This window comes from Cyrtonyx montezumae, unplaced genomic scaffold (assembly GCF_038088225.1).
Source record: "Cyrtonyx montezumae isolate F1298 unplaced genomic scaffold, pur_monq_1.0 scaffold_17, whole genome shotgun sequence".
NCBI classification, from domain to species: domain Eukaryota; kingdom Metazoa; phylum Chordata; class Aves; order Galliformes; family Odontophoridae; genus Cyrtonyx; species Cyrtonyx montezumae.
In genome coordinates, this window is record NW_027071903.1 from 18290496 (window position 1) to 18318383 (window position 27888).

Below are 27888 nucleotides of genomic sequence, written 5' to 3' on the forward strand. Positions count from 1 at the left end.
ACTTTGTGAAATGATGGGACTGAGTCCTTTTTCACCAGTAAGATAGCACTTCGGCTACTCTGACATCAGAGAGCAAAGAGTCATGTACCCACCAAGTGGATGGGGACAGATTCTCTTCACTGATGTGCAGCAGAAGAGGCAATGGGAAAGAACTGGAACACAGGAAGTTCCATGTGAATAAGCAAGAACTTTATTGTGAGAGTGACAGAGCACTGGAACAGGCTGAACAGAGCATTATGGAATCTCTGAGAATATTCAAGACCCATCTGAACACTGTATTGTGCAACCTGCTGTAGGGAATCTGCCTTGCAGGAGGGTTGGACTTGATGATTTTCAGAGGTCCCTTCCAGCCCTTGCAACCCTATGATTCTCTAATATACTTTAAATTTGGAGATACCTCTTCATGTAGAGAAATGACTACAATAAAATCTTAAATGTTTACTACACAGAACAAGAGGAGAGGTGGTACCTGCAGCCAATACAATTGAGCTCGTAAGCTTCTTTGGTGAGGTGACTGTTTGAATTCAACTTGAATTCCTGACAGGAAGTTACGTCGGATGCTGCATTTAACTGGGAGATGCATTTCCATTGGGACCTTACTAAAATTCACCTGGTAATAATAATAATAAAAAAAAAAAAAAAACAGAAAAAATGCATTATTTAATTAACTTTGAGGATAAATAGCATTTTATAACACCAATAAACAGACTAGTTCATAACACCTGCACTATTAGTTACTTCATGATTCATTATTACTGAAATAACTCAAAGTATTTGCATGGAAAGGAAAGAAACTCAGTTATTTTGACAAGCACATTACATGCAACTTCAGTTGTTCAAATCAAAAACATCTGTGTTAGCTCAACAATTATTCATCATATGCTGGAATAAGTAAGGATGTTTACATGCAGCTTATCTCATTTCCCAGTTGGTGCTTCTACCCCAATCCTGATAGGTAATCTCTTGTTTATTACTAAGCATACAGGAAACACACTAATAGTCTCAATATTACATCAGAACAATACATTTTACTTTAAGAACATGAAAATATTTCAATATAAAGCCTGCTTTTCATATTGAGTTTAAAGATAGATGACTAGTTAAAATACTTAGCAAAATGTAAGTCTATTTTCACTGTAGTTCAGGTTCTACAGCCCTTTAAACGCTGCAACACACACCATACCTCTGTACTGTTGTCTAGTTTATGCCAACCTGGACCTTGGAAAGCACTCTTACAAAGATATTTTTGATAGGCTTGTTCCAAGAGGTTTATTTGTTTTTGACTAAATGGCTTCCATTTGTGCTTCCGTTTCTGCTCCCAAACAACACCAGAACTGCAAGACATAACAACGTTAACAATTTAAAAATGCTTAAGCCTTTCTTGTGCACACCAGCCACATTAAAAGATGCTACCCTCGTTTTTAAGGCCTGAATGAACTACTATTTGCTTCATTATAGAAGCTAAGAAAAAAAGCAACCATAACCTATTTAAATAAATTGCACCCCAGGAAAAAAGGCAGAACTTAATTTTGCTTAAAAGGCTTCACTCATATAAATCACATGGGCAACACTTTCCTGTCAATTCAACCTATGCTAAAATTACTATATACTATCCATTTTTGAGTACTCATGGAAATATTTAGGCCTCTACGTGCATTACCTAGTAATTCCTATGTAAGAGATTTCTTTTTTATTTTCATTGTTGACAAGAGAAAGTCCAAGACTGTGAATTGACAAGTTTATTTCTTGATCAGGTTGTTCTAGTTCTTCAGCTTGTAATGCTTTGGAAACCAATGCAACATCATCAGTGAAAAGCAGCACCCGTTGGCGACCATCCAGGAAAGAAACCCAATGTATCTGAGTATTTGCATTGTATGGAAATTGGCCACATTCATCCTGTATTGGAAAAAACATTATATAATTAGTATATTACAGGAGTAAATCCACAATACTGCTATACATATATAAACAAATTTACTGGCACACAAATAAACCAGAGCTAAAATAATTTTCAGTTGTTGATTCAGTTTAATACATCATATTGATTTAGCAGCATGTTGTATCTCAAACACTGCAAAGAAGCAAGCTGGGTTTTTTTTCCCTTTTTTTTTTTGCTTATTTCTAAGTGCTTTTGAAGTGTAGGCACTCCAGCAATAGCAGCCAGTGAGAACAACCTTGGCAATGATTAGGAAGCAAAGCCATTCACAGCAAAAGAAGCAACTTGGAACCCTATGTTATGAGAGTAGAATGTATTAAACCGCACGGCACAAAGCAGTAAAGATGGACCACAATTAAAAGAGTTCAAAACTTCAAATGCAGTGATTTCTCATTTGTGAGGCACAAAAGAGATAGTTGAAAAAAAAAAAAAAAAAACAAATCTCCCAAAGAGAAGAGTACTATCAAAGGATGTGGGTAACCAGCATGGCTAAGCAAGGACCTGAAGCTTAAACTGAGGGAGAGAAACGTACAGGAAGTAGAAGCAGGACTGTGCAGCCTGGGAAGAATAAAGGGACGTTGTCCACATGCGTAGCAATAAGGATCAGGAAAGCCAAGGCACAGATGAGGCTGAACTCAGTAAGGGATGTGAAAAATAACAAGAATGGGTTCCGTAAGTATGCAGGCAGGAAAAGATAGGAGGACAGAGAAGTGGCTTCCTCAGGCGCGGAAAAAGCTGAGTTGCACAACAGTGCACTGCCTCAGTCTTCACTGGTGGTCAGGCTCCCTGTGCCTGCCAGGACCCTCAACCTCTATGTGTGGGTGAGAGGAGTTGATTATGTTCCACTGTTACAGTGGAACAAGTCTGAGGCATCCTCATGAAACTTTATATAAGTTCATGGGGTCAGATGATAAGCATCCCAGGGTTCTGGAAGAGATGGCTGGCGTGGTTGCTGACCCATTCTCCATCATATTTGAAAAATCATGACTAGAAAAAGGGAAATATTACTCCAATTTTTAAGAAAGTGAGAAAGGATGACCTATGGAACTACAGGTTGGTGAACCTCACATCTGTGCCTGGGAAGATCATGAAGCAGATCCTCCTGGTTACCATGTTAAGGCACACATGAGATGAAAAGGTAATCTGAGACAGCCAGCACGACTTCACCAAGGGCAGATCTTGCCTGACCAATCTTGTGGTCTACTCTGATGGAGTGACAGCATCGGTGGACAGGGGAATGGTGATGCACGTCATCTACCTGGACTTCTGCAACTACTTTGACATAGTCTCTCACCATGAGAGGGCTGGAGTACCTCTCCTATGATGAAAAGCTGAAGGAACTGTGCTTGTTTAGCTTGGAGAAGAGAAGGCTCCAGGGAGACTGCAACGTGGCTTCCCAGGGCTTGAAGGGAGCGTATCAACAGGAGGAGGAACGACTGTTTACATGGGGTGATAGCGACAGGACAAGGGTTTTAAACTAAGACAGGGAAGATTTAGGTTACATGTCAGGAGGAAGTTTTTCTGCTCAGAGGATGGTGATGCACTGGAACAGGTTGCCCAGAAGAGAGGTTGTGGATGCCACGTCCCCAGAGGCATTCAAGGCAAGGCTGGATGTGGCTCTGGGCAGCCTGCTCTAGTGACTGGAGATCCTGCCTATGGCAGGGGGGTTGAAAGTAGATGATCTTTGAGGCCTTTTCAACCCAGGCCATTCTAGAATTATATGAATCCCTCTCTCAAAAGTAAATGAAATACCAAGGAAATTTATCTTCATGCAGACTAAAACCATTTTAAAATAAATGTAGGAAATCTGACCCAACATCATTTTCCTTTGTACCCACTTAATATATTAACACTGTGTGAGTTGGAAACACTACAAATACCTCTTACAGAACAAACTGGTTTTCTATTCCAGTCACGCATTTCTCATAAGGAAGCCAACCACAGAGTTTTTTCTTACAGCTTTAGTGAGATTTTTAAGCCAAATGCAGCACTGCTAACAGTGATCTATGTTGTCCTTTGTATTCTATGGATATTTCTACAGCCTAAGCTCTTCACTATTCTTCTTTAATATTTGAAGAAGATATAGTGAAAACACAGCTTGGAAACTGTATGAAATCCTCTATTAATCTAAATACCTAAAAACATGCTTAATTGAGAATAGGATAAAACATTTGTTGCAGGACAAGACTGAGATGCCAAGTCACTGAAGAAAGTTTCTCTGAAAATTTAAGGATTATTATAGACTAGTCTGGTATGGCATTCACTTCTCCCCTTCTGAGATTTACCTTCAGTAGATCATGTTCACCAAAACTTTTTGAGTAGCTCCAAGCCAATTTTCTTGTCTTAGTTGGATCTGTCCATGCAAACAGGCATACTTGCTTTGGTTTCAACTCCATTTCCTTCCGTAATCCACTGCAGTTTAAAACAAAAATTATGCCTTATTTTTTATTGAACTGTTTACCACAATGGTAAAAGAGAATTATCACTTCTCAAAGGATACCATTCTTTATATAATTATCAGTGAACTGTTTCTTTCACGTACCTTTGTTTATACCTGAGGGAGTCCCATGAAGTATGGTTAACAATAAGAGCTGGAGCAGCTCCTTCATGGTAATCTGAGAAACTTATAAGAGTAGAGTGCTCTGATACATTCACATCTACCAATAAGCCACCTGTCTGGAGTGAAAGAGAGAAAGTTCAATATTTGCTCTATGCATAAACTCAAGGTAGAAGAGGCTAAACTATTAATTTTCTATCAGTCTTCCATGGGTCTCTTACAAACAAAAAACCAAAACTTATTCCATATTACCTAGTAATGGTAACATCAAACACACATTGTGGCTTAAGACATCAGTAGCACTCACAAAATAACTGTAGGTTTAACTTAAAATCTGTATTCCTAACGTAAGAAAAATGGCTTTTCAAATCAGATGTATCGTTTTTTAAATTACTTTATTTGGCTACACTCAGTAAAACCAACAGGCAGACATTTCCTTGTATAAATTTTACAAAACTGAAAGACAGTAGTCTAGATAACTGCACCACAGTTTTTAAAAGGTGTGATAAATTAAGTGATAATAGACTCAGTAGCAGATCACTGACCAGAACGTTTCTATTGAATATGTCCCTAAAAAAAAATAAAAAAATAAAAAAAAAATCACACAATCTCTCTGAATGGCTTTCAATATCCTGCTTTCCTCCAGAGTATTTGCAGTACAATGACACATCTGAAACGTGTACAGCTCAGTTATTTCTCATTTGCTTACAGAAGGGAGCTACCTCATGCTTTCCCTCTTGTAAAATCCATTTGGATAGCCTCCTCAAATGCTTGTCTACCAAGATAAATGAACTTCTTCACTATGCTGTTAGGCTGGATTAAGGGTAGCTGTGAAAAGGAACACATCTGCCTTTGAAAAAGAATCTTATGAATTCTCCAGTTCACAGAGGCACACAAGAAATGACATGTACCACTCTGAGGTAGTATAAAACCTCACTATATATAGATCTAGAGAAGACTGTCTTGCAAATCTGAGCTATCTACTGTCTTAGAATAGTACATAAAATGGCACACTTAAAATTGTGTAACTGATTTCCACTTGCTCTGAAAACACTTTTCCCAGCTGCTTCAGCAAACCTGGAAATAGATTATCTTCACATTCAATTGTAATTCACCTTATTATGATAGAGTTATCTCCAAAGATTTTTCTGAACATGCAACATTTACATGAATGCACTCTAACAAGTAGGAGAAGCTAAAATCTTAAATAATTATGATTGAATTAGTGAAATCTTAAGTTTATCCATGAGCTCTTCTTTTCTCAATGAGAAAACGTGGGAAACATATTCTAGGACAGATACCTTAAAATGAAATTAAAACAAAATAAAGCCATCTAAAGAAATACGCTCTGCAAAGGAATGTTTTAAGTGTTAATAAACATTTTAAATTTAATAGCAGTAGAGCTGTTGACCTTCCTGTGAGATCATCAAAACCAAATCACTTTGCTTCCAACAGCCATGAAAACACTGAGAATGTTACCAATAAGATTCACAATCTTTTTTATGAAATAGAACTGAAGTGTGATGCACCAAGACCTTAAAATACAAGACTTCCATCTCAATTATCTCCAAGAGTCACACTGCATTAAGTTCAATAATGCAAAACTAAAAGTATTAAGCATGGACCACAAAGAGTCATAGTCTCACCAATTCTTCCAGCCTCAGCAGAGTGCCATTATCTGGGACTTTAAATAGGAATGGCTTGGATGCACTTTCAAAGCCAACTACTCTTACACAAAGTTCACCAGATGAGTTTTCAGGCCAGAATGGAAGACACTGTGAAACAAGAAATATGCATGACTTACAGTTCATGTATGTACAATACAGTAAGACAGGAGTAAGTAGTCTTGTGTCACAAACATGTTTGCCTTAGGTTCTTACCACAGTCTCTAGTGATAAACATACTGCATTCAATTAGTAAGTTATCTAAATTCAAAGACCCGTTTAATTTACCCAATATATGCTGCTTCTGCTGCTCACAATGACCTGAGATATGTGAATATATCACAGCAGAAGAGCAGACAGCATTTACAGAAATATTATTCTCTTAGGCGACAGCTGAAGACCTGTTACTTGTCTATGTAACATCCAAAGGATGCGAAATAAAATATTACCTCTGAAGTTGAGATATAATTCCATTTGTTAGTTGGAAAAGAGCCATTAGGACCAATTTCACCAACTTCTAGCTCCAGAGAAGATTTGTTTGCTATCGTGTAGAATGGAGTGAAGGTAACTATCCTCGTAAGGTTAAAACTGCTCATTTTGATACTAACTCCAACCTGTTGAACAAGGAAAACTAGTTCAATCAATTTAGCAGGAGCCTTGGGTAGCTTTGTGGTTTTTTTTTTAAATTATTCTGCATAGCTATGGAGGTAATTTAGATGAATATGCTAAGTCAGGCTCTAAACAACCCCAACAACTTGGAGTTTTCAAAATCAACTCTTGTGCCTTTAATATTAAAAGTTCAATAACATATTTTCATAAGGACTTGAAAATTAAAAAAAATCCTTCTATATCTTGATGTTTGATTTAAAAGTAGTGAAACAAAAGCCTCAAAACGAAGAAAAACAAGTGCCCAAAGAGACACTTAGAACACAGAAGGACTTTCTTACCAGATACTCCATGCTGTTGGCTGAACACCTGACACATCCGTAGCTTCCTACAGTATCAAGGGAAAAGCTACTGGACCAAGTGCTCGTTGAAATACATAACTGGATCTACACACAAAAAAGGACACCATGGAAAGCATTTCAACAAATTAATTTTAAAGTTCATGCATTATGGAGTGCTACTACATCACATGGAACAGTATCAAAAATATTTAAGTGCTTTTAAATCCTTCAATAAATTAAAATAAGCTTAAGTTCTTAGTATCATTATTCATTAATGAGAGCACATGCAAGCAGGGAAAAAAAAAGGAATCTTGTGGTGCTTTACAAATCTGAAGGGGGAGGTGAATGGAATAGAATAACACTTGCTCCAACTACTTCAACCACTTGGAAAAAACATTAAGAAGGAAAGACAGGTCACCCAAAAAAAAAAAAAACCCAAACCATCTAGCACTACAGTACTCTTCATTTGACCATGCAAATACCCTGTCAAAACAAAGTATGAACATTTAACACTGGACAGAATATTTACACTGTGCATGTTAAGTGGTAAAAGTAATTAAGACAACTTTCTGCTTCCATTATTCAGTGGAACATACCTCCAAGGGAATATTCACTTCCAACTTACATCCTCCACCTCCTCCGTGAGGGAAGATTTCTGGGAGGTAAGCTGGGACTACAAAGTCCACTACCTACTCTGTACCACCAAACTTTTCACCTAGATTGAAGTTAGCTGACTGGATGCAGCACAAGATCAGGAAAGGGCTGGGAAAGGATGCAGACAGTAAGTCTATTCTATTTACTTAGTCATCTAATGAAGTGTTGTTAGTCCTCTAAGTGGACTTAAGACTCTAAGTTGTTATTACCTCTAAGTAATTAATGAGAAAGTAAAAACTAAATCTCTAGATTTAAATGTGGATTTAAATACTACCAAAACAACAAAAAAAAAAAACAAACCAACATACATTCTCCTGAAGTTGTATGTGGTTTGGGATGAAGAGAGTAAGTAGATAAGCAATACAGGTTGCTCTTCTTCTTAAGAGCAAGATTTCGAAGTACCACCTCCACCTAAAAGTGAGCATACCTTGTTCTTACTAAAAATATTTTTCTTCTTAAAGGAGAACAAAACAATATCTCTGTAATCAGCCGGATGCTTCACGTGAATGTCTTCAGCTCTATACTGAAGAACACGAGAAGTTTTGTTGATTATCCAGTATGGACTGAAGACAGACAAGACGATACGGCTTCCAATTCGCTGGGTATGTATGTACAAGTCCACTGTCATCACTACTGCAGAATGGGATGTAAAACATACTGAAAAAAATTCAGGCATCCCTTCGTGAATTTTAAGATGGCCATTCCAGTTTTTGCCTTGATATTTTATCAGAACAAGCTCCATTATTTCTCCATTGATTCTGGAATGAAAAACATCTGCAGCACTTCCTTCCAGCAATTCACGAGCTTCTGCTGCTCCCTGCAATAAAATAACGAGGAGGCAAATCAAGCTGATAAGTCAAAAAATTCATTCAGAACACAGCATTTTATTCTTCCCTTTCAGGATGCTCACTTTTTATGTATTTCAGCACCATATATCACAACATCCAATTGCTTTTATTTGAGCCTGATCCCACAAATAATCCAAGGTTAACTGCACTTTATTTGCAGGACAGTAAGGACTAAACAATTCAAGATTTCAAGATGACAAACCAATTCCATTGTATCTCCTGACCCAGTTCCCCCCCTCCTCTATGACTTCAAACATTTTACTATCATGCTATGAAGCGCAACAACTCTGAATTACTTTGCACCTACCTCCAGTAAATACCTCAAGGAGTATGGAAGAAGATTCCTCACAGTTAGTGTAGGGTGAAGGTGGATAATGTAGGCAGGATCCCAGTCCTTGCCACACGCTGAAATGTAGTTCAATTGATCAGGTACTGCTGTTGTGCTGACTATTAGAGGCAAGAAATTTGTCTCGGTGGCTGGGCACTGTAACAAGCACTTTACTTCATTGCTCCTATGTAGCTCTTCTCTCCAGACAATGTTAGTTGTGGACTTTCTAAATCGACCCTCTAACATTCCCGCTGGTTGAACATATAGATGACACCTACAGAAAGACAACAGAAATGATACGCAAGATATCTGTGCACTGCCAGCTAACATCAACCAGTTCCAAGTAATTGCTAACATTCTGGAGGGCTCTTGCAGCACACTGTGTAATTACTTAATAAAAACAGCTTTTTCTTTTTTCCTCCTTCTTGCCCAACCAGGAAGAGCTGCAAATTTAAGCTTCAACAGTAATGCTGTCCTTGTTTATAGGTCTTGCAAAGAACAGCCCTATAGAACAGAAAAAACAAAACAAAATGTACCTGTATGAATGCAAAGGAACGTGAAATTCCTCTTCAGGCTTGGATATGCCAATTGGCTCCAGTGATCTGGAGTCCTTGGTTAGTTTATAGATTACAAATGGGATGGAGAAGTGGTTCTTAATCTAGGATCAAAAGACAAAATTTTCATTACATTTGTTTTGAAAAAAAATACTGACAGAAAAATTAGGAAGAATTTCTTAGTAAGAAACACACTTCAGAAAGAGAACAATATATGACTATATGAGAAGACTACATCAACTTTCAAATTCCAGGAACTGCTAAACATGTTTAAAGTGTCAATTCACATAAAAGGTACACAAACAATCTCAAAGTTCAGAACCACAGAGTTGTAAGCGTTGGAAGGGTGATTACCAAGTCCAACCCCTCTGCCAAAGTGGGTTCCTTAGACCAGGTTGCACAGGTAGGTAATGAAGAATAGTAGAAAGCCAAATAAAATAAATAGCTTTTTTTATTTGTCTAAGAAAATATAGAGAAAAAAATAAATACAGCAAATTCATTAATTTGTCGCTAGCTTTTTGGGAACCACTTTATTTAAAAAGAAATACAAAACCAAACCAAACATCCCTGAAGAATAACAAGCAAAATTATTCAGAAGAACATTTCTTTCAGGTTTTGTTTTTCTTTACCTGTAGAGGAGATCGTACAGTAATAACCTTATTTCCTTCTGTAGCATCAATCTGTACAATGACAGAGTCTGAATGACCATCAAGAAGGCTTTTTATGTTGTACAGTCGTCGACCTGGTTTCACAATGGGAACGTTTACCACTCCTTTGTATCCTTCCAGTTCTAATCCATAAAAATACACAAGTGTTATTTATGCAAAACATAAAACGTATTAGAATTTTAAAGAATGGAACAATACCCAAATTTCTCTGGACTCAATAATGAGTATCAGAGTTGCCCTCTAGCAAAAAACAACCTGAAGTGGTATTTAAGCACTAAGGAAAACTCAAGCTTTAAGGCAGAACACCCTTTAAGATCTTAACTTTTTTTTAACTTCACATTATAATTTGTATAATAAATACTCCAAAGCATATACAAAAGTATTTTTTGAGGGAGTTAAGTCTAAGAGATCTGTAAGACAGTTTATCAATGACAGTACTAAAACACCTATTTTATCCAAAGGGCTAAGAGGAAAAGTGCACTTCTCACTCTTAAAAAAACAAATAGAATTCCTAACTTTTTAATCACGCCAACTCTGTGCTTTGTGGTTGCTTGGATATTTCTTCTCATTTTTTGACTGCCATCAGTACTCAAAAATAGTTTTAACACAGTGAACTTTACCTGAATTTAACCATATTGAGACACCCATTTTCCCATTCTCAACATATTACACCATACAGTGTTCCCAAGCATAATACCTAAATTTAAAGAGAAGGTGGAGCTCTCCTGTCGGTACAACGCAGACAGCTTTCTGTGCTGAGGAGCTTCAAAAACAGAGTATTCCAGTTCCATGTTCTGACCACTTCCTACACAGTGCACGTTTTCTTTTTCAGCTGAATTAACAATTCGAAAACTGGAGCTAGGAAACACTTGGAGAGGAATACCAAGGGCATTTTTCACAATGAAAGGAGCTGTATCTTTAAAGGAATAGTCAAATGTAGATGCAGTCCCTTCTGAAAATGCCTGCAATTAAGAACATTCATAGTGATTATTAACTAATTCTAATTAATAATTCCTGAAATAGAGAACTTCCATAAGATTCTACGGCATGTGTTGATGCCACAATAATTATACATGCTCCTCATAGGGATTTTTGATGTTGGCAGGCTTTATAAGAAAACAAAGAGCAGGGACACGACACAGAAGTCACAAACACATCACCATACTTTGTACTTAACCACAACTTAGGGTTACAAGCATCTCTTTTATTACACACACTCCATATTAGCTGATCTTCAGTGCAGACCCATAGTATAAGCAAATATTAACTTATAGACTGTTGTTCATTTGGAAGTTAAAAAAAAAATGGACGCATGGTACTTGTGTACAGATGGCTTGATTTCTACTATGGAACAGCCTTATAGAAAAGACGCAGGCCAAACAGAAATAAAACCCTCTAATTAATGCAAGTGCTTCCCTACAGTCCATTTTCTTACATATTAAGAGAAATTGACTTCCCTTCATCTTCCTTCCTTCAGTCCAACACAAGCACATCTGCTCCTCTAATACAGAAACTGCCTTCTTCAAAAGTAGCACTACTCTGTTGTTAATCCTTAAGGCCTATCAGAGTAAAACTCTTCATCCCTGCTCACTAACATTTGTCAAGGCTGTAGAACAATGACTAGCTTGTGACTAGCAGCACAGAGTTCTTCACAAGTCTAAACTCTCTACAGAGCCAAATTATTTAATGCTTACCTTGGCTAAATTGCTGAATACAGCAAGACAACATTTGGATATCGTTATATTCATTGTATCCTTTGAAGAGATGTTAACTGCAGTTTGTGGTTCAGGAAAAACAAGGAAATCATCTCCAGGAATCAAACTTCTTTCTTGGACAGGGTTAGTCTTCATCTGCAACAAAAAATTCACTATTTCCTCTCACGTTACAACTGGAAAAAGCATACACAACGCTTGAAACTTTTTCCAAGCAAAGGAATATTGACTTTACCCTGTAAATCTGTGATACATCTCAGACAAACTTATCAGTAACACAGAAGTTTTATACCAATTCTGATGGCAAGCAAGTTATTTAACTCCCTAACTGCATGTGTGGTTACGTGCTACATTTTGCCTGTGCACTGGACAAATAAATTCATTCAGAACAACTTCCTGATGTCGACAGACAGAATGCTTCCTTGGGAAGTTCCACAGCTCCCTCAAGGCAACAGCATCTGAAAGGTCAACATTCTATAAAATGATTAACGTATTATATAAAGTTATTAAAAAACAGCTGTCTACTCAAACCCAGTATTTATAGTTTCTACTACGTTTACATACTTCGAGCTTTAAACTCCATTGCTTCTTTCCTCCTTCAAGTCTTTCAATTAGAGGTTCCCATACTGCATAAGTTTCATTGTAATAATGAATCTAAAGAAAGAACCAAAATTAAATAGGGCATATAAAAACCAAACTAAGCTCCTTCCTACAGCAATTAATACACTATCACATTAACAAAAAGCAAAAACTCCTATTCAATCTTAGATTCACATTTCAGAGCTCCAGCGTTAATTTTTAACAGCTTCAAAAAAAATCAGTGCAAGTGAAATATATCATACATTTTCCTAAGCATGCTCGACAGTCTACTAGTACCATAGATAACTCTTATACATCTAAAGCTTTCTCTGTCCACTCCTACAGTGTCTATGAGAGTAATTTTGGGATGAGAAACTTCAACAACGCAAGTACTTCAGTGAGGACTAGATCATTCCACACTCATAACTGTCATTAGAATCTCCTATTGATTCCATGTACAACAGTGCTTTATGTGCATAAAGTCTGTACACATACTATGCTAAGTCACAGTTGCTTGACTTCTGGGAATCATCAGAGCATTACAGCATAAATCATAAACAGCAAATAATTTGATGGTACCAACCTCCAGTGACATATCAGCAGAGACTTCCATCAGGGAGGACCAGTTCTTAAGGACACCTGAAAATAAAGATTCTACTAACAATAAAGGGACAGTACGATGTCCCAGACCACACTCCAAGGTGATCTGAACAGATTTCACCACAATGTCAAACTTTTCTTGTTTCACAGCATGTTCGCGGTCCTTAAATGTTTCTGTTGCTTCTGTTGCTACATCAACACCAAGAAACCAAGCATTGCACTGGTCTATAGGCTTCACTTGCCACAGATTTTCAGGAACTTCAGCTCCTCCTTTAGAATCCTCCTCTGCTGCTTTTGGTTTTATGGCAGCCATAATGGTCACCACAGCATTCAGAATTATTGGCGAGATCTTAAAACAAGCAAACAAAAAAGTATCACTTTTTAAAATTGACAAGCAATTAAAACACATGATAGATGGAAAAGACAAGCAACTCCTCAGCCCTTGATATAGGTACACAGCATAGATGACACTTCTAAGTTATGCAATTACAAACAAAAATAAACTATTTGTGGAGCCCCGGTTTTCCCACTTTTTCTAGTTCCTCCCTCAGAATACCACATGCTCAAGAATAATATTTTCAAGAATAATTGGTGAGAACTTCAGGTGTTCAAAAGAACATGTCAGCATGCTTACATACAATGCTAACAGTAGGGTACCTCCATCAAAATGCCTAAGCCCAATGTACTTTTGTTTCCAATTTCAGATTTCATTTACGACCATTTTTTCAGAACACAAATGATAATTTGTAAATACATTTATAGGAGAATTTGCAAATTATATTCAGAAAGACCTTTACTATAAATACACTCAATTCATCTACTAATAACACAGTAATTGACATAATATACCATTCTAGAAATCACATTAAGAGCCTTAAGTTAATATGCACTTCCATGCACACTCTTGTTTATAAGTCTCTCTGAAGAGAAAAATCAGTAGAGGTGGAAAGGAAAAGGTTGTTTTGCAAAACAGGAAGAAACTAATAGGAGAAATCCTAGTATCAAATATTTAAGTTTGCTCTGCATTGCCAAAAAACAGGCAAGACAACAGACAAGTAAGAATTTGTCCAACACAGAGCAGCTCTGAAAAACAGAAATACCTTCCTTCCAAAGACAGCTTTAATTATCCAACTTACCCTTATGGTAAGCTCTTCTACTGTCACAACCACAGTCTGCAACCCTGAAACATGCATCATATTTTCCATGACCAAAGAACACGGTTGTAACACCTGAGTGAAAAAAGTAATTTGATCAGTAAGGTACCTCCTGGATTCTAGCCTTTTAAAAAACTTATACTTTTGCCAAAGGGCTGCTGATCACATAAATAACTAGTGCTAGAGGAACAGCACTCTTTCTATATTACTGTGCTTCATTTCAGCTTTCAAATTTGAACTAGAGCTCTTTTGTACTGGTCAGAACACAATGAATTAGATACAGATTAAAAATACACACAAAATCAGAAACCAAACATGCAAGTGGACCATAAGCCCTGAAAATCCTTAACACTAAATACATAAGCAAAGATACCACATGCAAAATGAACTACACAGGTCACCTCTCCAGTTCAATATGACCACCAAGAGTTCTTGCTACTTTTTTCATGACAGAAATCAAGTTTTCATACCTTAGTTACACTCTTGTCTTGTTTTTCTCTGAGAAAAGCACATGCCAATACTTTGAAGTCCTTCACTTGAGCAGTCATCCTTTGTGCAAGCTTTCCCGATGTCAGAGAAAAGTCACATTGGAAGGAAACCTTTAAGGCAGGGGCATCAGCACTGGTCAAATTAGCAACAAACACAATTTCTGGATCCATGACCACAGCTTTTACTTTCATATTTGGCCATATAGGTATTTCTGTGAAAACGAGTAAAACCATCCTTGAATATAAAAGGCTTAAAAGCATTATTATATACGTAATACCTAAACTACACATACAAATTGTTGCAAAGCTTTTAGAGGTAAAAGATAAATTTGTAAAATGTATACATCTTTTACAGGAACACTGCAGTATTTCACTAAACGTCAAAAAAATACAGCATCCAGAATTCAGGAAATTGGTGAGGCATTTTGTCCTGAACAAACTGTGTCAATATGCTTGTCAGTCTAAGCATTGGCTCTATAAAGCCAAGCTGAAAAATCACTCTTTCTTGATGCAATGCAAAACGAAGTTCACTCCTACCACTCTGCCAAGATCCCCAGAAGAAAAAGGTGGACTGCTGGGAACAGGACAGACTACATTGGGTTCAATGACTAGGTCTGAACACAAGCCAAGCAAGACTGACAATCCCTCAAAATAAACAAAACCAAACTCAAAGACAGTCTCTTACCTTTTTTTCATCATACCGTAACTTCAGTATTTAACAAAAAAAGAGAAAAGTTGGCATCTCCAAAAGTTTATCAACACTTTGAAATAACATAGTTACCAGGCTTGGAAACAACAGGACATAGTTTCAAAATTCTCAGCTTGCAGATGGGTAAAGTACCCATTGCCACTCATATCTGAAGAGCAAGTTGTGTCTTTTTACTACTATCCACACAATCCATCTAACTCTATGGATGCTTTCTTAGCAGAAATAGAAGAGAAAAATCACTATTTCACAGGAGTGAATTTTAATATTTAGTTCAGCTGAAGAGCACTCCATTACTTGACACAGCACTTTTGCATCTACTACTGTTCACAGTAATCTATGGCTTCAGTGGCCACTTCATATGTTGTGCCCAAGCACTTATGGACAATTTAATTTCATTATGAAGCCTGTAAATATGATGGGGGGAAAAAAAAGTCACTTTTACAGACCTGTTTCTGGCTTTGATTTACCAGAAGTAGCATTCTTCAAATGGCGTTGTGTTGATCCTTCTGTTGAGGATGTTGGCATGGAATTGATGAAAAAATCTGCTACTGTCAACAAAAACTCCATACTGGCACACACATACAGCTTGTCAAGGATAGCAACAACTTCGGTTCCATTTTTATCCTGTTTGTACCTCATATCTATCATAGAACTGTCATTTGTGTCATCTTTCTTGTCTATCATTCTGGAAAACAAGTTTAAAGTGAGTTATTTCTTCTATCATAACACATTAATACAGAAAAACTAACGTGCATAAGTAGAACATCCTTTCCTCCCTTTGTGTGTTTTATGATTTTATTTTAAATGACAATCTGTGTTGTCTACAGAAAAATGATACAGACTTCCCTCTAAAATAAGCAATTTGAATCTACAATCTGTTGTACAGTTTGGGAACTATGTAAGTACCATTTAGCAATCAGACTAAGTTTCTGGACACAGGACTCTCTCTAGCTGAGACTGGGTATACTCTACTCAGTTGTTCTACATAGTTCACTGTAATACTCTAGCCTCATAGTTATTTTTCTTTTTGGATGTTCTGGAAAATCAACATATAACAGGACATAACCGTTTAACATTATTAAAACCACGTCATTAAGTGCTTTAGCACGTAGCAAGACTGACAGCCCTACTACATTTTATCAGTGCCATCTGAAGCAAAACATGAAGACCTAGGGAACAGTCTTCTCCATAAATTGCATAGATTTTTTTCATTTCTGATGCGCTCATACTTACCTTGCTGTCACATTCTGAATTCCTTCTCTGACATCATCCAGGGTACATGCCTTAAGTTTAACATTCACATCCACTGAGCCATCAGAAAATATCTTTCCAGATGACTCCATGAGATGTAGTCGGAGTTCACCAAGACGTAATTTCTCATTATGCAGCGAAAGCAGGGGCTTCTACATAATAAAAAGCAGTAAAACTAGTTACTATTGAATTAAGCATTAAGTACATTTCTTGTGATGCCAGTCACTAGATGTGCATTCTGATCTGCAAAGGGAAGAAGCCATCAGACTGCTGATGCAATCATTCCTTTAACCATACAAATAAGTATGAGAAACTGAAAACAAATGTAACAAACACGGTGTTGTAGTACACATGCATTTCAAACAACTACTGGAAAAGACGATGCAATGACACTCCACCTGACTCTGAACCTCAGAGGATCCCTGCATATCCATCACCTTAACTACATTTACAAGCAGGACCTAAGGATTAAACTGAAAGTATATAAAGAAGTCATTTAAATGAAATCTCATTACAGCTTTTTTTCACAAAAGCTTTTCTTCTAATAAAAAAAAAAACCAACCACAAAGGCCTTGAGACACAAAGCAAGTTACTGCATTACAGTTGCTTTAAATGATATCTACCACCTGTTCACTATGACCAAGGCTTAACAAACAGCTTCTTAGCTGGACAACAGCTATAGTCATTATAACAAAGCAACATTACACGTTTCTCTTCTGTTTTCAGCATGGAAAGGTTGGTTGTTAATGGTTTGTCCTCAGAACTGTGTAAGACAGAAGTATGGATCATGTGCATTGGGCCTGCTTAGTAACTATGTCATACACTAAACATCATGGAGGCTGGCAATTCCTAAATCTTAACATTTCATCTTATAGGTTGGACAACTGAAACCTAGTCTTGAATGACCAAAAGAGACATTTGGTTGTTTCCGTCAGTTGATTAATTTTTAAGTGCGAATTTAACACTGACATTCTTCAAATTAAGGTCATTTTCTGCTCAAAGCCTTCAGTTTGCAGTGTATATGATCCTTAAGACAGGCATTACAACAGATGAAATTCTTTGCTTTACTATTCGTAATACTATCTGTATTACTATTACATGGGTTCTGTCTATGTAAGAAGCAAAAGTTCCCCACCCCACCAGTATAATAAAAAGCTTTGTCACAGACCTGATTCATGTCACTATTGTAGAGAGTTACTGAAAGTGACTCAAAATTGAAGTCAAATTTAAGCACTGTATTACATTCTGCAGAAGACTGAGATGTAGAAACACCTTGTCCTAAAGCAAGAAGAGAGACTGTTAGTGAAAATACCTGCATGTTCTTTTGGAATAGTAGCTTGGGGACAGTTTCCTGGCTTTTGTTTGTGGTTTGTTTGTTGTTGCTTTTTTAAGTCGAGCTCAGAAAGCCACAGAAGGAAGAAAAGATCTAAGCCAAAAAGACTACTTGTGACAATTTGCAACTTTATACACCCACTAGTATTTTGGTCTCTTGAATGGTTGCTCCAATCACCTGTAACCAAGTGGTTTAAGAACTTCTAGCAGGTTGTCATTAATTTACTGTGGCAGTTCCTCATTTGTTTCAAAGAAGAACTACAGAAAATATTGATACTGTTAACAAAGTATTCATTATTCTTTCTTTTAGATTCCTTCCATAGTATAGCATTTCAACCATTGGCTTAAAAATGATTTAATAATGAGAGTTGGCAAAATATTGACATTATTACAGAAATATTTTGCTTACATTAATACAGTTGAAATACTGAAAGGCACAATTATAATAGCTGAGGAGGTAACATATACATTCTAGGCAGTTTGTTGGTTTCAGTTCAAACTTGAACAGTTTGCATTCAAACGCTTTCATTATACATATATTATATTTTTTCACATACTAGTTTATAACAATTAATAAAAACAAATTATGTACATACATTAAGTATTTCAAACCAATGATGCTTGAATGCATCAACAGCCCTATCCCTAAATCTATTCAGTTACAGAATTCAACATACCCTCAAAAGTATCTGATTCATGTGGAACCTTCTCTTTTCTAACCATCTGGTTATCTTCAATGCTCTGTTGCACATTATTGGGCCGGGAAGAAGCCTCTCCAAGGTTCTCAAGCAAAATTTTCATGACAACAGTTAGATCATCTTGACTGAGAGCTATCTGTAAAGGGACAAACCCACAGTATCAATTTTGGTGATGCTGTTTCCTTTCAGTACAAAACCCTACCCTACCTTGGTCAATTATATACAACAGACACCATGCTGATTCCATCACAAATATGGTGGTGAGTCAAAAAAATCCTAGCCAAACATCCCAACAAAAGTGATCTGATAAACACTATTTTAGGAAGAGATCATCTGTTATGAACAGGAGTTACAACAAGCATACTATACGTGTTAAACATTTATTGGTCTTGTAAAGGTTCTTTGGTTGCAGAGAGGTATGGACAGTTGATAAACATCAGTGCTTCTTAACAATTCAGCTATCAAGAAACATAACCAGGTATCAATAGAATAACAATTTACATTGTATTCACTAAAGAACTGACATTCAATAAGCATCTAAAAAGCTAATAAATCTGAAACCAATTATAACTTAGCAGGGTCATAAAAAAAGCAATAAAAAGTGGCAAAATATAGCCATTTAGGAAGAAAATAGAAATAGTTTTGCGTTACGACATTTTCCTCTACTTTTTTTTTCCCCTCCAATGGTATTACCCCAGTACTGTATTCCTCTGTGCTTCACCAGTGCTACATCTGGCTTCAGTACAGAGGAAAAAAATAGGTCTAATTTACTATTAAGAGGCCTTCCAGTGTATTTTTACCTACTTCAATCCTTATGACCGTCACAAATAAAGAAAGAGCAAATGTGCTCTATCTGGAAAGACGTAACTAATTTTAAACTGTTCTGTGTCAGTGACATATTTTGTTTCTAGCAGTCTACTGAAGGTTCAAGTAAACGGATTACTATAACTTAGCAAGTAAAAGTACTAGATATATATTTTAAATGCTAACTCAATAGATAAATCCTACTTCACTTTTAATCCCAAGGATAGCTCCACAGACACCCCACCAAATGTTGTTGCCATGATGTTACCTGCATTGGTTTTAGGTCTCCTTTGATGCCAATTGTTGGGGCTTCATGATACCAAGTTGCTGCTAAATTTCTCTGGACGAGTAAAGTCAAACTCACAGGACAGAGAATTTCAGAATCTGGTTGAGAATCTGCAGATAAAATGCATCTACAAAAAACAGCACAAGCACAAGAGGAAATATACTTAATAGCTGCAAAATCCCAAACAACAGAACTCTCAGAATTATTATTACTTGTTTTTAAACTGATAATCATGTCTGTGTACGTGCACTTATGCCCAGGTATGCAGTTAAGAGTGGTTCTATTACTCACCTATCATTCCTTTTTTGCCATGAAGCTTTTAAGATTACAGATATATGTACATACATAAACAGTCTCAAGCATTGCTTGGGTTTTTTTGTTTAGATCTCTCAAGGCAAAAAAAACAACTCTATGTATACCTTGATAGCTTCAAATGAGTTAGCTGCACATCCATGTTGTCTATGACTGGAGGAAGAGAAGATTCATCTGAAGACACAAATTTAAATTCATTCTGAACTCTGATTAAGCCAAGATCAGCTACCAAAGCATTACAGGAAACTGAAGATTCAGGAACAACTATAACTGGAGCTTTCAAGTTGATATCCATTAAGAGACGGAAGCTCTTCTTAGCAAAGTCTTTCATGCTGGAAGCAGCCATTTCCGCTGCCTGGACAGTGACTGCACTCAGAGCTTCTTGAGCAGTTTGGAAGTTGTTTAGGAAGTTCTGTTGGAAAGTAGTCAAGAGGGTAAGACTTCTAGGAGTGCAAAACAAGCCTCACAAAAAAAAAAGGAAGCGAGTTTGTTGCAAATTAAAGAAAAACAGTTCAGCTGTATCAGAATTACTGATCTTCCAATTCAATCAAGAAAGCATTAAAGAAGAAAATGGCAAAAAACCCACGTGTACAAAGATACTGTTTATTTTATTTTTAAGGTTTTTTTTAAAGCTAACAATTTCATTCATTACTTGCTTTTGGACATCATCACCCTTAGTTATTATTTTTCTATAGAACAGTGCAACTTTTAAACTGACATTTCTTCAGCAAAATGCTTGTACACACAGGTACGTCAGCTCACCAAAAGGTGCTGGGGACAGCAAGCAGAGCTGATTAAACAAAGTTACAAAAACAACTCTTACTGTCAAGAAGAGAAATGATACTAATGTCTTACCAAGAAGGACATGAAGAATTGATGTAGATAAACTATTTGGATGCAGCCCACTTTCAGAGACATTTCACCATCCACCTTCGACATATCGGCATAGGCTTTCCCTGCAGTAGCATCCGGATAAAGCGACATCTGAAATCTGAAGACTTCATCTCCCATTATGGAGACAGCCTAGAAGATTAAGACTGTAGTTAATACTACCAACTAGTGATGTGACAGATCTGTGACAGAATTAAGTTTAAGTTACTAGAGGATAAATATTTCTGCAAACGAATGAACAGGAACGGCTCTGTGTCATCTCACTTGATGGTAAGTAGTTTTATTTTTAACTTCTGCTAATAGTCAGAATTGGAAACATTAATGAAAACATGTTTTTACTTTCCTGAGATAAAGGAAATATATCAATGAAACTTTACATAATCTTTGATGCATGGAATCACACTTGATGTAATGCACATGTACAACACAGCATATCAACTACAGTACTTTCATTACATAGCTTGAAGAATGGGGTCTTTTTCTTTGTTTAGAATCCATGATATACACTACCTTTTTATGGATTGTTTTTGGATCAACATTTGTAATTATGATGTCCTCAAGCCTAGAAAACACTTCTATCTTTTTACTTTTCAGAGCTACAGATGCATCCATTCCTGATTTGAAACAAAAGGAAGACGACAGCCATTTATGAAAAGACATTTATGAACTAAACAATTTCTGTTTCTATTTTGAGAAATAAATAGTATTACTGAATATGAAAAAGAGCTTAGAAATCAGAATTCTGCTAGGTAACAACTGACACTAAGCTCAACGTAGAAGTCCTGACCTTTTCTACGCATGAAAAATATGCCAAAATAAATCGGTTTTAGCTATTCAAATTTAACTTCTATAAAATATATTTCGTTGCATGACCAAATTCTGGGTATTAAAATACTTAACTGTAACAGTATTATATAAATAAAACATTCAGAAACTGCTACACAAAGCACACTTACAGCACACACATTGGCCCTTCAGAAGTCTGTGAAAAGGGAAAAAATTTCTCACTATGATCAACTCATCTGACACTGAAATAATAAACCTTACCTTGTATTCTAATGTCTGCAATTCTACACGTCTGATCACAGACTGAAATGTTGAAGGCATTTAGATTTGCAGTAAGTTTCAATTCACAGATATCATCATGAGATGCACTACCAGATGCTAGACAGGAAAAATAAGTGACACGTTAAGATGAGCATCACTGTTCAAAAACAGATATGAATGTACAAATTTAACACATTCAGGGAAATACAATATATAATTAAAAATATTAATCTGCAGTTATTCTTTACAGTTTATGATAACTGATTTGATAGAACATGATTATTACTAGCTCTTAAATTAAAACAGTTATCTTCTAGTACAAGTGCAATCATCAGAGAACACAGTCCAAAAGCAATCAAGACAATATCTAGTTTCTAACCAAACAGGACACTGAATACAGTCTACACTTAATTACTTGAAGCATTATCTCACGTGCTAAGTGTTCTCCTTTGTATAGGACAGCAAGGTCAATTTAGTTTTATTTACTAAGGAAAAGAAGTGTTCCTGCAGGAAAATTAAAGGTGTCTTCAAAATTAGAATACAACAAATAACCACCATAAACTTGATCCCAACAGATTAGAAAACCCTGAGTTTCCCAAACAATAAAAACAGAGGAATGAATTCATAAAACATCCTTAAGGAGTCTGCATGTAAAAAACTTGTTCTATTTCAAGGTTACAGACAGCAATGTTATAAATAAGCACAAGATAGAGGAGGAACTCAATTTGAGAACATCTGCTTCCCCATTGCTCAAGAGCACATGTTGAGGTTTTCTGTTAGTTTTGTGCTTGCCTATTTTTTGTTTGCCTTTTCTTTTTTAATCAGTGTAAGCACTCTTACAGTCTACAACTGGAGAACAACCTAGCTAAAACACTTATCTTTTGGGAAGGCTTTGATACTGTTTACTGCAACATGATTATTAAGTGAAACAAATGAAAATCTACTACTTAGGAAAAAAAACATAAGGCGTCTTACCTCTCCAAATATTCACATTATACCAGCAATGTCTTATTGTTTGCTTTAAGAGATTATTTTCTCCCCACATACAGTTATGCATATCTTGATTCTATCCAAATAGATTGCAGTGATGTCATATGAAATACCATCTTTTGAAACAAAAGACTAGATGCTGCTACATAACAGTAGGATGGACTTTCCTTTATGACCATACCTGGTCTGAGGGCACTTCCTTTTTCCTCTGTTTGAAGCTTGTGGTCTGGTGCTTTATCAGTGCTGGAAAGAGGACCTGATGGAACACTGAAGGTGAGAAAACTCATGATGGAAATTAAAGCCTCTGTGTGAAGTACAATATCCAAACATGAAAAGATGACCTAAAATGAAGGCAGGGAAGCAAAGTAACTTAGTTATTTATTATACAATATCAATTTAATAACACAGTTATTGTCACAATTAAAAAAATCAAGTCATGCTTTTCAGATGCATTCCACCCTTTCTACCTCCTTCAACTTAACACCATACAGAAACACCAGAGCAGAACAGGGAGCTATGGAAAAGAAGCCTGAGAAAGCTACAGAGTCTGCTTTAGAATCACTATTTACTGTAGATAAACTTCTTCAGTAAGCTCTTAGTTCTACTGCATTTCATTGTGGGCTAGAGAGAACTTTGGCTCAAGTCTTCAGAGCCAAGCAGATATATTTTAGTAGAAAATGAAAAAAAAGATTCAATATTTGAAACCAGAACAGAAAGTATAATGAGCACATTCACTACTATCAGCTAACCACTTTTTCTTAGTCAAGAGTAACTCTCTGACAAGATTAGTTGAACTGATGCATTAAGAGACACCAGCTTTCTCAGTGGTATCTACTCAGTGAAGTAGATCAGCCACTACAACTTCCACATTGGAGAAACTTGCTTCTTGACAGCCCTAACATGATTACTTCAACGGAAACATTTTCGAAGCAACAATCTCTGTAGTCAGCTTACTTCAGCAATCACTGAAGTGATGGAAAACTACACATCAGTAACTGCTTCCAAGAAAAGTAAGAAGCACTGACTGAACACATCAGCTCTGAAATGCTCATAAGATTCCACTGCTAGAAACCTTCAAATTCTGCAATATCTGGCTTCATTTTGTATGCTGTCAAGTTTATCATTCTGGAGGTGGGGTGAGACAAAATAAAAAAACAACTCATGAATCCAATGGTCAGAAATATGTCCTTACAAATTCCAACTAGGTAGAAGTGTATAGCTTCCATTGCCAAGCTCATAAACTAATCAGTAATAACCACTTATATTTAAGTCATTTTCTTTCCCCTGGATTTTTCTCTGAAGTAATAAAATAGAAAATTATAATGATTAGAAAGACTCTTTTTTTTTTCCCTCTTCAGTAACTAATAAGTTCACACAGATGTTACTATTTGAGAAAGTTAAAGTTATGAAATATATCCTGTACTTACATCAATGGTTTGCTTGGTGCTACTGTAAGTAGTAACAAAATCAGGTCCATCTGCATCAGCCTGAAAGAAGGAAAAAGAAAGCTAAGCACAGTCAGTTTTCTCTTCCATGTACCAGCAAACTCCTCCTCAAGTGTTTTTATCCCCTGAAAAGACTGCCTATCACTTAAATAGTCCTTGCTTATGTCACCTATTAATTTTGCAAAGGTACTACCCTGTGGTTTTTATAGAAAAGAATGCATACACAGATATGTTACAGCATGTGTCCAACTCACTAGTTGGTCATTCTCATTGCCCTCTTTTTCATGTTTTAATACGAAAATATTTGTACAAAGTTTTGTTACTCATATATGTTAACCATGTATTTTATATGCAGCCCAAGACAATTCCTTTTCATTTAGTGTGGCCCAGGCAAGCCAAAAGATCAAACCTCCACAGCACAGTGGTTACAGTAAGCATGTTAACTTATGAAGCCAGCACTATATGGATGCAATAGAGAGCAAAAAGGTGACGGTAAGAGGAAAAACAGCTGTCTGGGAAAACTCCTAAGCAAAATACAAATCTCATAAGTTTTAAAACCAACAAGAAAAAAAATATCATGTAGACTAAGTCTGGAAGCTTATTTTACTCCCCAAATCATCGCTGTTAAAAAGTGTTGAAACCTTGATGTATTCCATTTTCAGAAGAGGCTCATCTGTCTTACTTGAAGAATTAATAATACAGAGAGGTTCTCCATTTGAGTCTGCAAATAAATAAAATACTGATCAATGGAAATCCTATCCATTCACAAGTCTTTTTCCACCCATGGAATGCCTCTATTATAAACTACACTTATGGAAATAGTGGCAGTAAATGCATCTTTTCACGGAGACGCTGTAGATCAAGCACTACTTTGAGAAATGCTATATTCATTACTACTCTACTACTAGGGTCATTAAGTTAACTTGGCATTTAACCTCTTGTTTGTTTGTTTATGCTATCTTCGAGCTCAACATCCTCTCACACAAAAGAGGACTGTACACATTGTGCTGACCATGCATCTGTTATCTAGAATACTTACCTGTTATTTCAGTGCATCTCATAATAATTTTTTTCAGATATGCTGCTGCAGTCAATTCATGATTTCTGATTTTGGTTTTGGTTCCAAGCTGTAGTACGTTTAGAATGTGTAATGGATACCGCTCCTTCTGAACTTGTTTCATCAGGGTTATTACAACCTTGAATATAGAAAAAGAATCAAGTTCATTATATAAACTGCCCAGAAGTATGGCATGCAGTTAACATTTCTGTTGAATGTCCAGTTATAAGTCCATTAATTTGGCTAGAGTTTGACTACAGTTTAATTTTGAATTGGATGCTACAGTTTGAATACTGAAAAAACAATAGAGATTATACTGAACTGGAAGGAATGGAAGTAGAGAACAGATGTCAATGTGAATTAATCTTCTGATAACAGGTTCAAAAAAGGAAAGAGCTGTAAAAGTTTTGTAAACACATCTGAAAATTTAAGAGTAACTACATATACCTGCTAATGAACAGTATCAACTACAAGGCAACAATGATGAGGCAACTATAGGCAAACTACTCCATTCATGGAAATTCCAAATAGCGTCACCAATCTAACAATTTACCATACAAAGAATTTAAAGAATTCTACTTCGTACATGACTCATATGTAAAATCATGTTAAATACGAGAAGGAATTATTTGCAAGATATATGACATAGATAAGATAATAGATACTAACTGCCCAGCTACACTTTTTGTTAAGGAATATCTGTTCTGTTCTGTGGATAATGTTTTAATATTATTTTAATATGATTTCCTATTGCTCTGAATTGTAAGTATCTGTTGTGGAAGGGTACAGGAGGCAGTCAGTAGTTTTTTAGTGTGCCTCTCAATCAGCAATAGTTTTGGGGTTTGAAGACAGTTTGTTCAATTTCAGAAAAGGAATCCATATCTCTTACTGAATGGAAACACCTGCTGATACTTGTCTAAACAAGATTTTTCTGGTTTATACATTGAGAAAGAAAAACACAATGAAACAAATCCGAACACATAGGATGTTTTTTGGCTCTTGAAAAAATGAAAAGAACATACTGAGTTCTTCATGTTTAATTACCACAGACATCTTCAGGAAAAAAAAAGGTACTTGGATGATAACTTATCCAAACACCTCTTTTACTAGACTGCTTGTAGATGAAGGACAGGAAAAAAGCACAAATTCACTTTCAGTCCTTTGTTTTTACAACGTAGATGTTCTAGCTTACCTATTTCAGCCATTTTTTATTAAAAAAACTCAGTACCATGTTATGAAGGATGAAGACTAGCTGCAGCAAAGGGTACAAAAAATAAATCTGTTTTTCCCTGTTAGATATACTGTATGTTACACATTCTATTAATACCACTCACATCACGCAGACAAAAAACAAACAAAACACTAAAGTAAGTAGTACTCATATCTTTACAGGCTAAAAAGTCAGGGTTCCAGATTCTTATTATTTCATCAGTTATTATCCCCTTCTTTAAATAATTATTCATTACAGCTGATTCTGATAAACAGAAGAAACAGTAATTTTTATAAATGGATATATACCTCTTTGATTTCAAAATTAAGCAGCACGTTGATAACATCTTCATTTAATGCTCCTTTTCTCTTTTCAGAGGGTATTCCTTCTGAAACACTCTTATTCTGCATCAAGATCAATTTCTCCATTCCTTTGCTTTGACCTGAAGCATTAAATATATCAGTTTACTTTCCAAATTGCTATCATTTATTTAGCTCAAGAAACAAACGCAATTCTTTTTCTCACTCACATGACTTAAATTCCCTTGACATACGTAAGCAACATTTCTACAAAGCCTTCAACTTTGGAGAAAGAGAAGAACATAGAAATGCTCCAGCAACAAGGACACTGCAAGCTCAATACCTTGCCACCTCTATGACTTTTCAGCTAACAAACTTATTATATCTTCTTTTTCAATATTTTTTTTGCCTTTGCAAAATTAAGGAAAGCTTATTAATTGCATATCATACTCAGATCTAAGCTTGCTTTCCAAGTAACACGTGATTTTCATTATTTCTGAAAGTTAACTTGCCTTAAATATTAAGAGTGTTATCTCTCACCTTCCTCTGGTAGAACTTGTTTCGCATTAGTTTGTTCTTCTTCTGCTTCACCGAGGTTTTCTGTCAACACTTTGAGGAAGACATTCAAATCCTCTTGACTTACTACAACCTACAAAATTGCAAATTGCAGTTCTCAGCAGAAAAAAAGCCCTCAGAACTTCAAGGAACAGTAGTTGTTGTTAACTAGTTAGTGAAGTGTAACAATGTTTTCTGGCAAAACTAAGGGTGCTTATTTACAGACATTTTATCAGAATGTCATCTCTCAGGGAAAAAAACAATAACTTTATAAGCACTTATGGTTAAAGCATTAGGGAGGTTCTGACTTCTT

The 27888-nt window shown here is 36.1% G+C and overlaps 1 protein-coding gene across 1 annotated transcript in view; it reads right to left on the bottom strand.

The window, feature by feature from the left end:
- Nucleotides 1-27888, bottom strand: part of VPS13C (vacuolar protein sorting 13 homolog C) — an 85056-nt gene that overhangs the window by 18782 nt on the left and 38386 nt on the right. The window contains exons 37-69 of the mRNA XM_065733521.1: nucleotides 27561-27669; nucleotides 27030-27163; nucleotides 25494-25650; nucleotides 25096-25175; nucleotides 24437-24496; nucleotides 23191-23350; nucleotides 22020-22136; nucleotides 21483-21586; nucleotides 20937-21104; nucleotides 20189-20493; nucleotides 19752-19896; nucleotides 18659-18815; nucleotides 17818-17927; nucleotides 16632-16801; nucleotides 15845-16083; nucleotides 14672-14901; nucleotides 14184-14276; nucleotides 13031-13396; nucleotides 12433-12522; nucleotides 11851-12006; nucleotides 10854-11118; nucleotides 10118-10278; nucleotides 9471-9592; nucleotides 8914-9208; nucleotides 8186-8575; nucleotides 7105-7209; nucleotides 6607-6771; nucleotides 6140-6268; nucleotides 4479-4612; nucleotides 4222-4348; nucleotides 1661-1896; nucleotides 1184-1334; nucleotides 470-610 (exon numbers count right to left, since the gene is read on the bottom strand). Coding sequence (XP_065589593.1) covers nucleotides 470-610; nucleotides 1184-1334; nucleotides 1661-1896; nucleotides 4222-4348; nucleotides 4479-4612; nucleotides 6140-6268; nucleotides 6607-6771; nucleotides 7105-7209; nucleotides 8186-8575; nucleotides 8914-9208; nucleotides 9471-9592; nucleotides 10118-10278; nucleotides 10854-11118; nucleotides 11851-12006; nucleotides 12433-12522; nucleotides 13031-13396; nucleotides 14184-14276; nucleotides 14672-14901; nucleotides 15845-16083; nucleotides 16632-16801; nucleotides 17818-17927; nucleotides 18659-18815; nucleotides 19752-19896; nucleotides 20189-20493; nucleotides 20937-21104; nucleotides 21483-21586; nucleotides 22020-22136; nucleotides 23191-23350; nucleotides 24437-24496; nucleotides 25096-25175; nucleotides 25494-25650; nucleotides 27030-27163; nucleotides 27561-27669 — 5571 coding nt within the window. The remainder of the gene's footprint in view (nucleotides 1-469; nucleotides 611-1183; nucleotides 1335-1660; nucleotides 1897-4221; nucleotides 4349-4478; nucleotides 4613-6139; nucleotides 6269-6606; nucleotides 6772-7104; nucleotides 7210-8185; nucleotides 8576-8913; nucleotides 9209-9470; nucleotides 9593-10117; nucleotides 10279-10853; nucleotides 11119-11850; nucleotides 12007-12432; nucleotides 12523-13030; nucleotides 13397-14183; nucleotides 14277-14671; nucleotides 14902-15844; nucleotides 16084-16631; nucleotides 16802-17817; nucleotides 17928-18658; nucleotides 18816-19751; nucleotides 19897-20188; nucleotides 20494-20936; nucleotides 21105-21482; nucleotides 21587-22019; nucleotides 22137-23190; nucleotides 23351-24436; nucleotides 24497-25095; nucleotides 25176-25493; nucleotides 25651-27029; nucleotides 27164-27560; nucleotides 27670-27888) is intronic.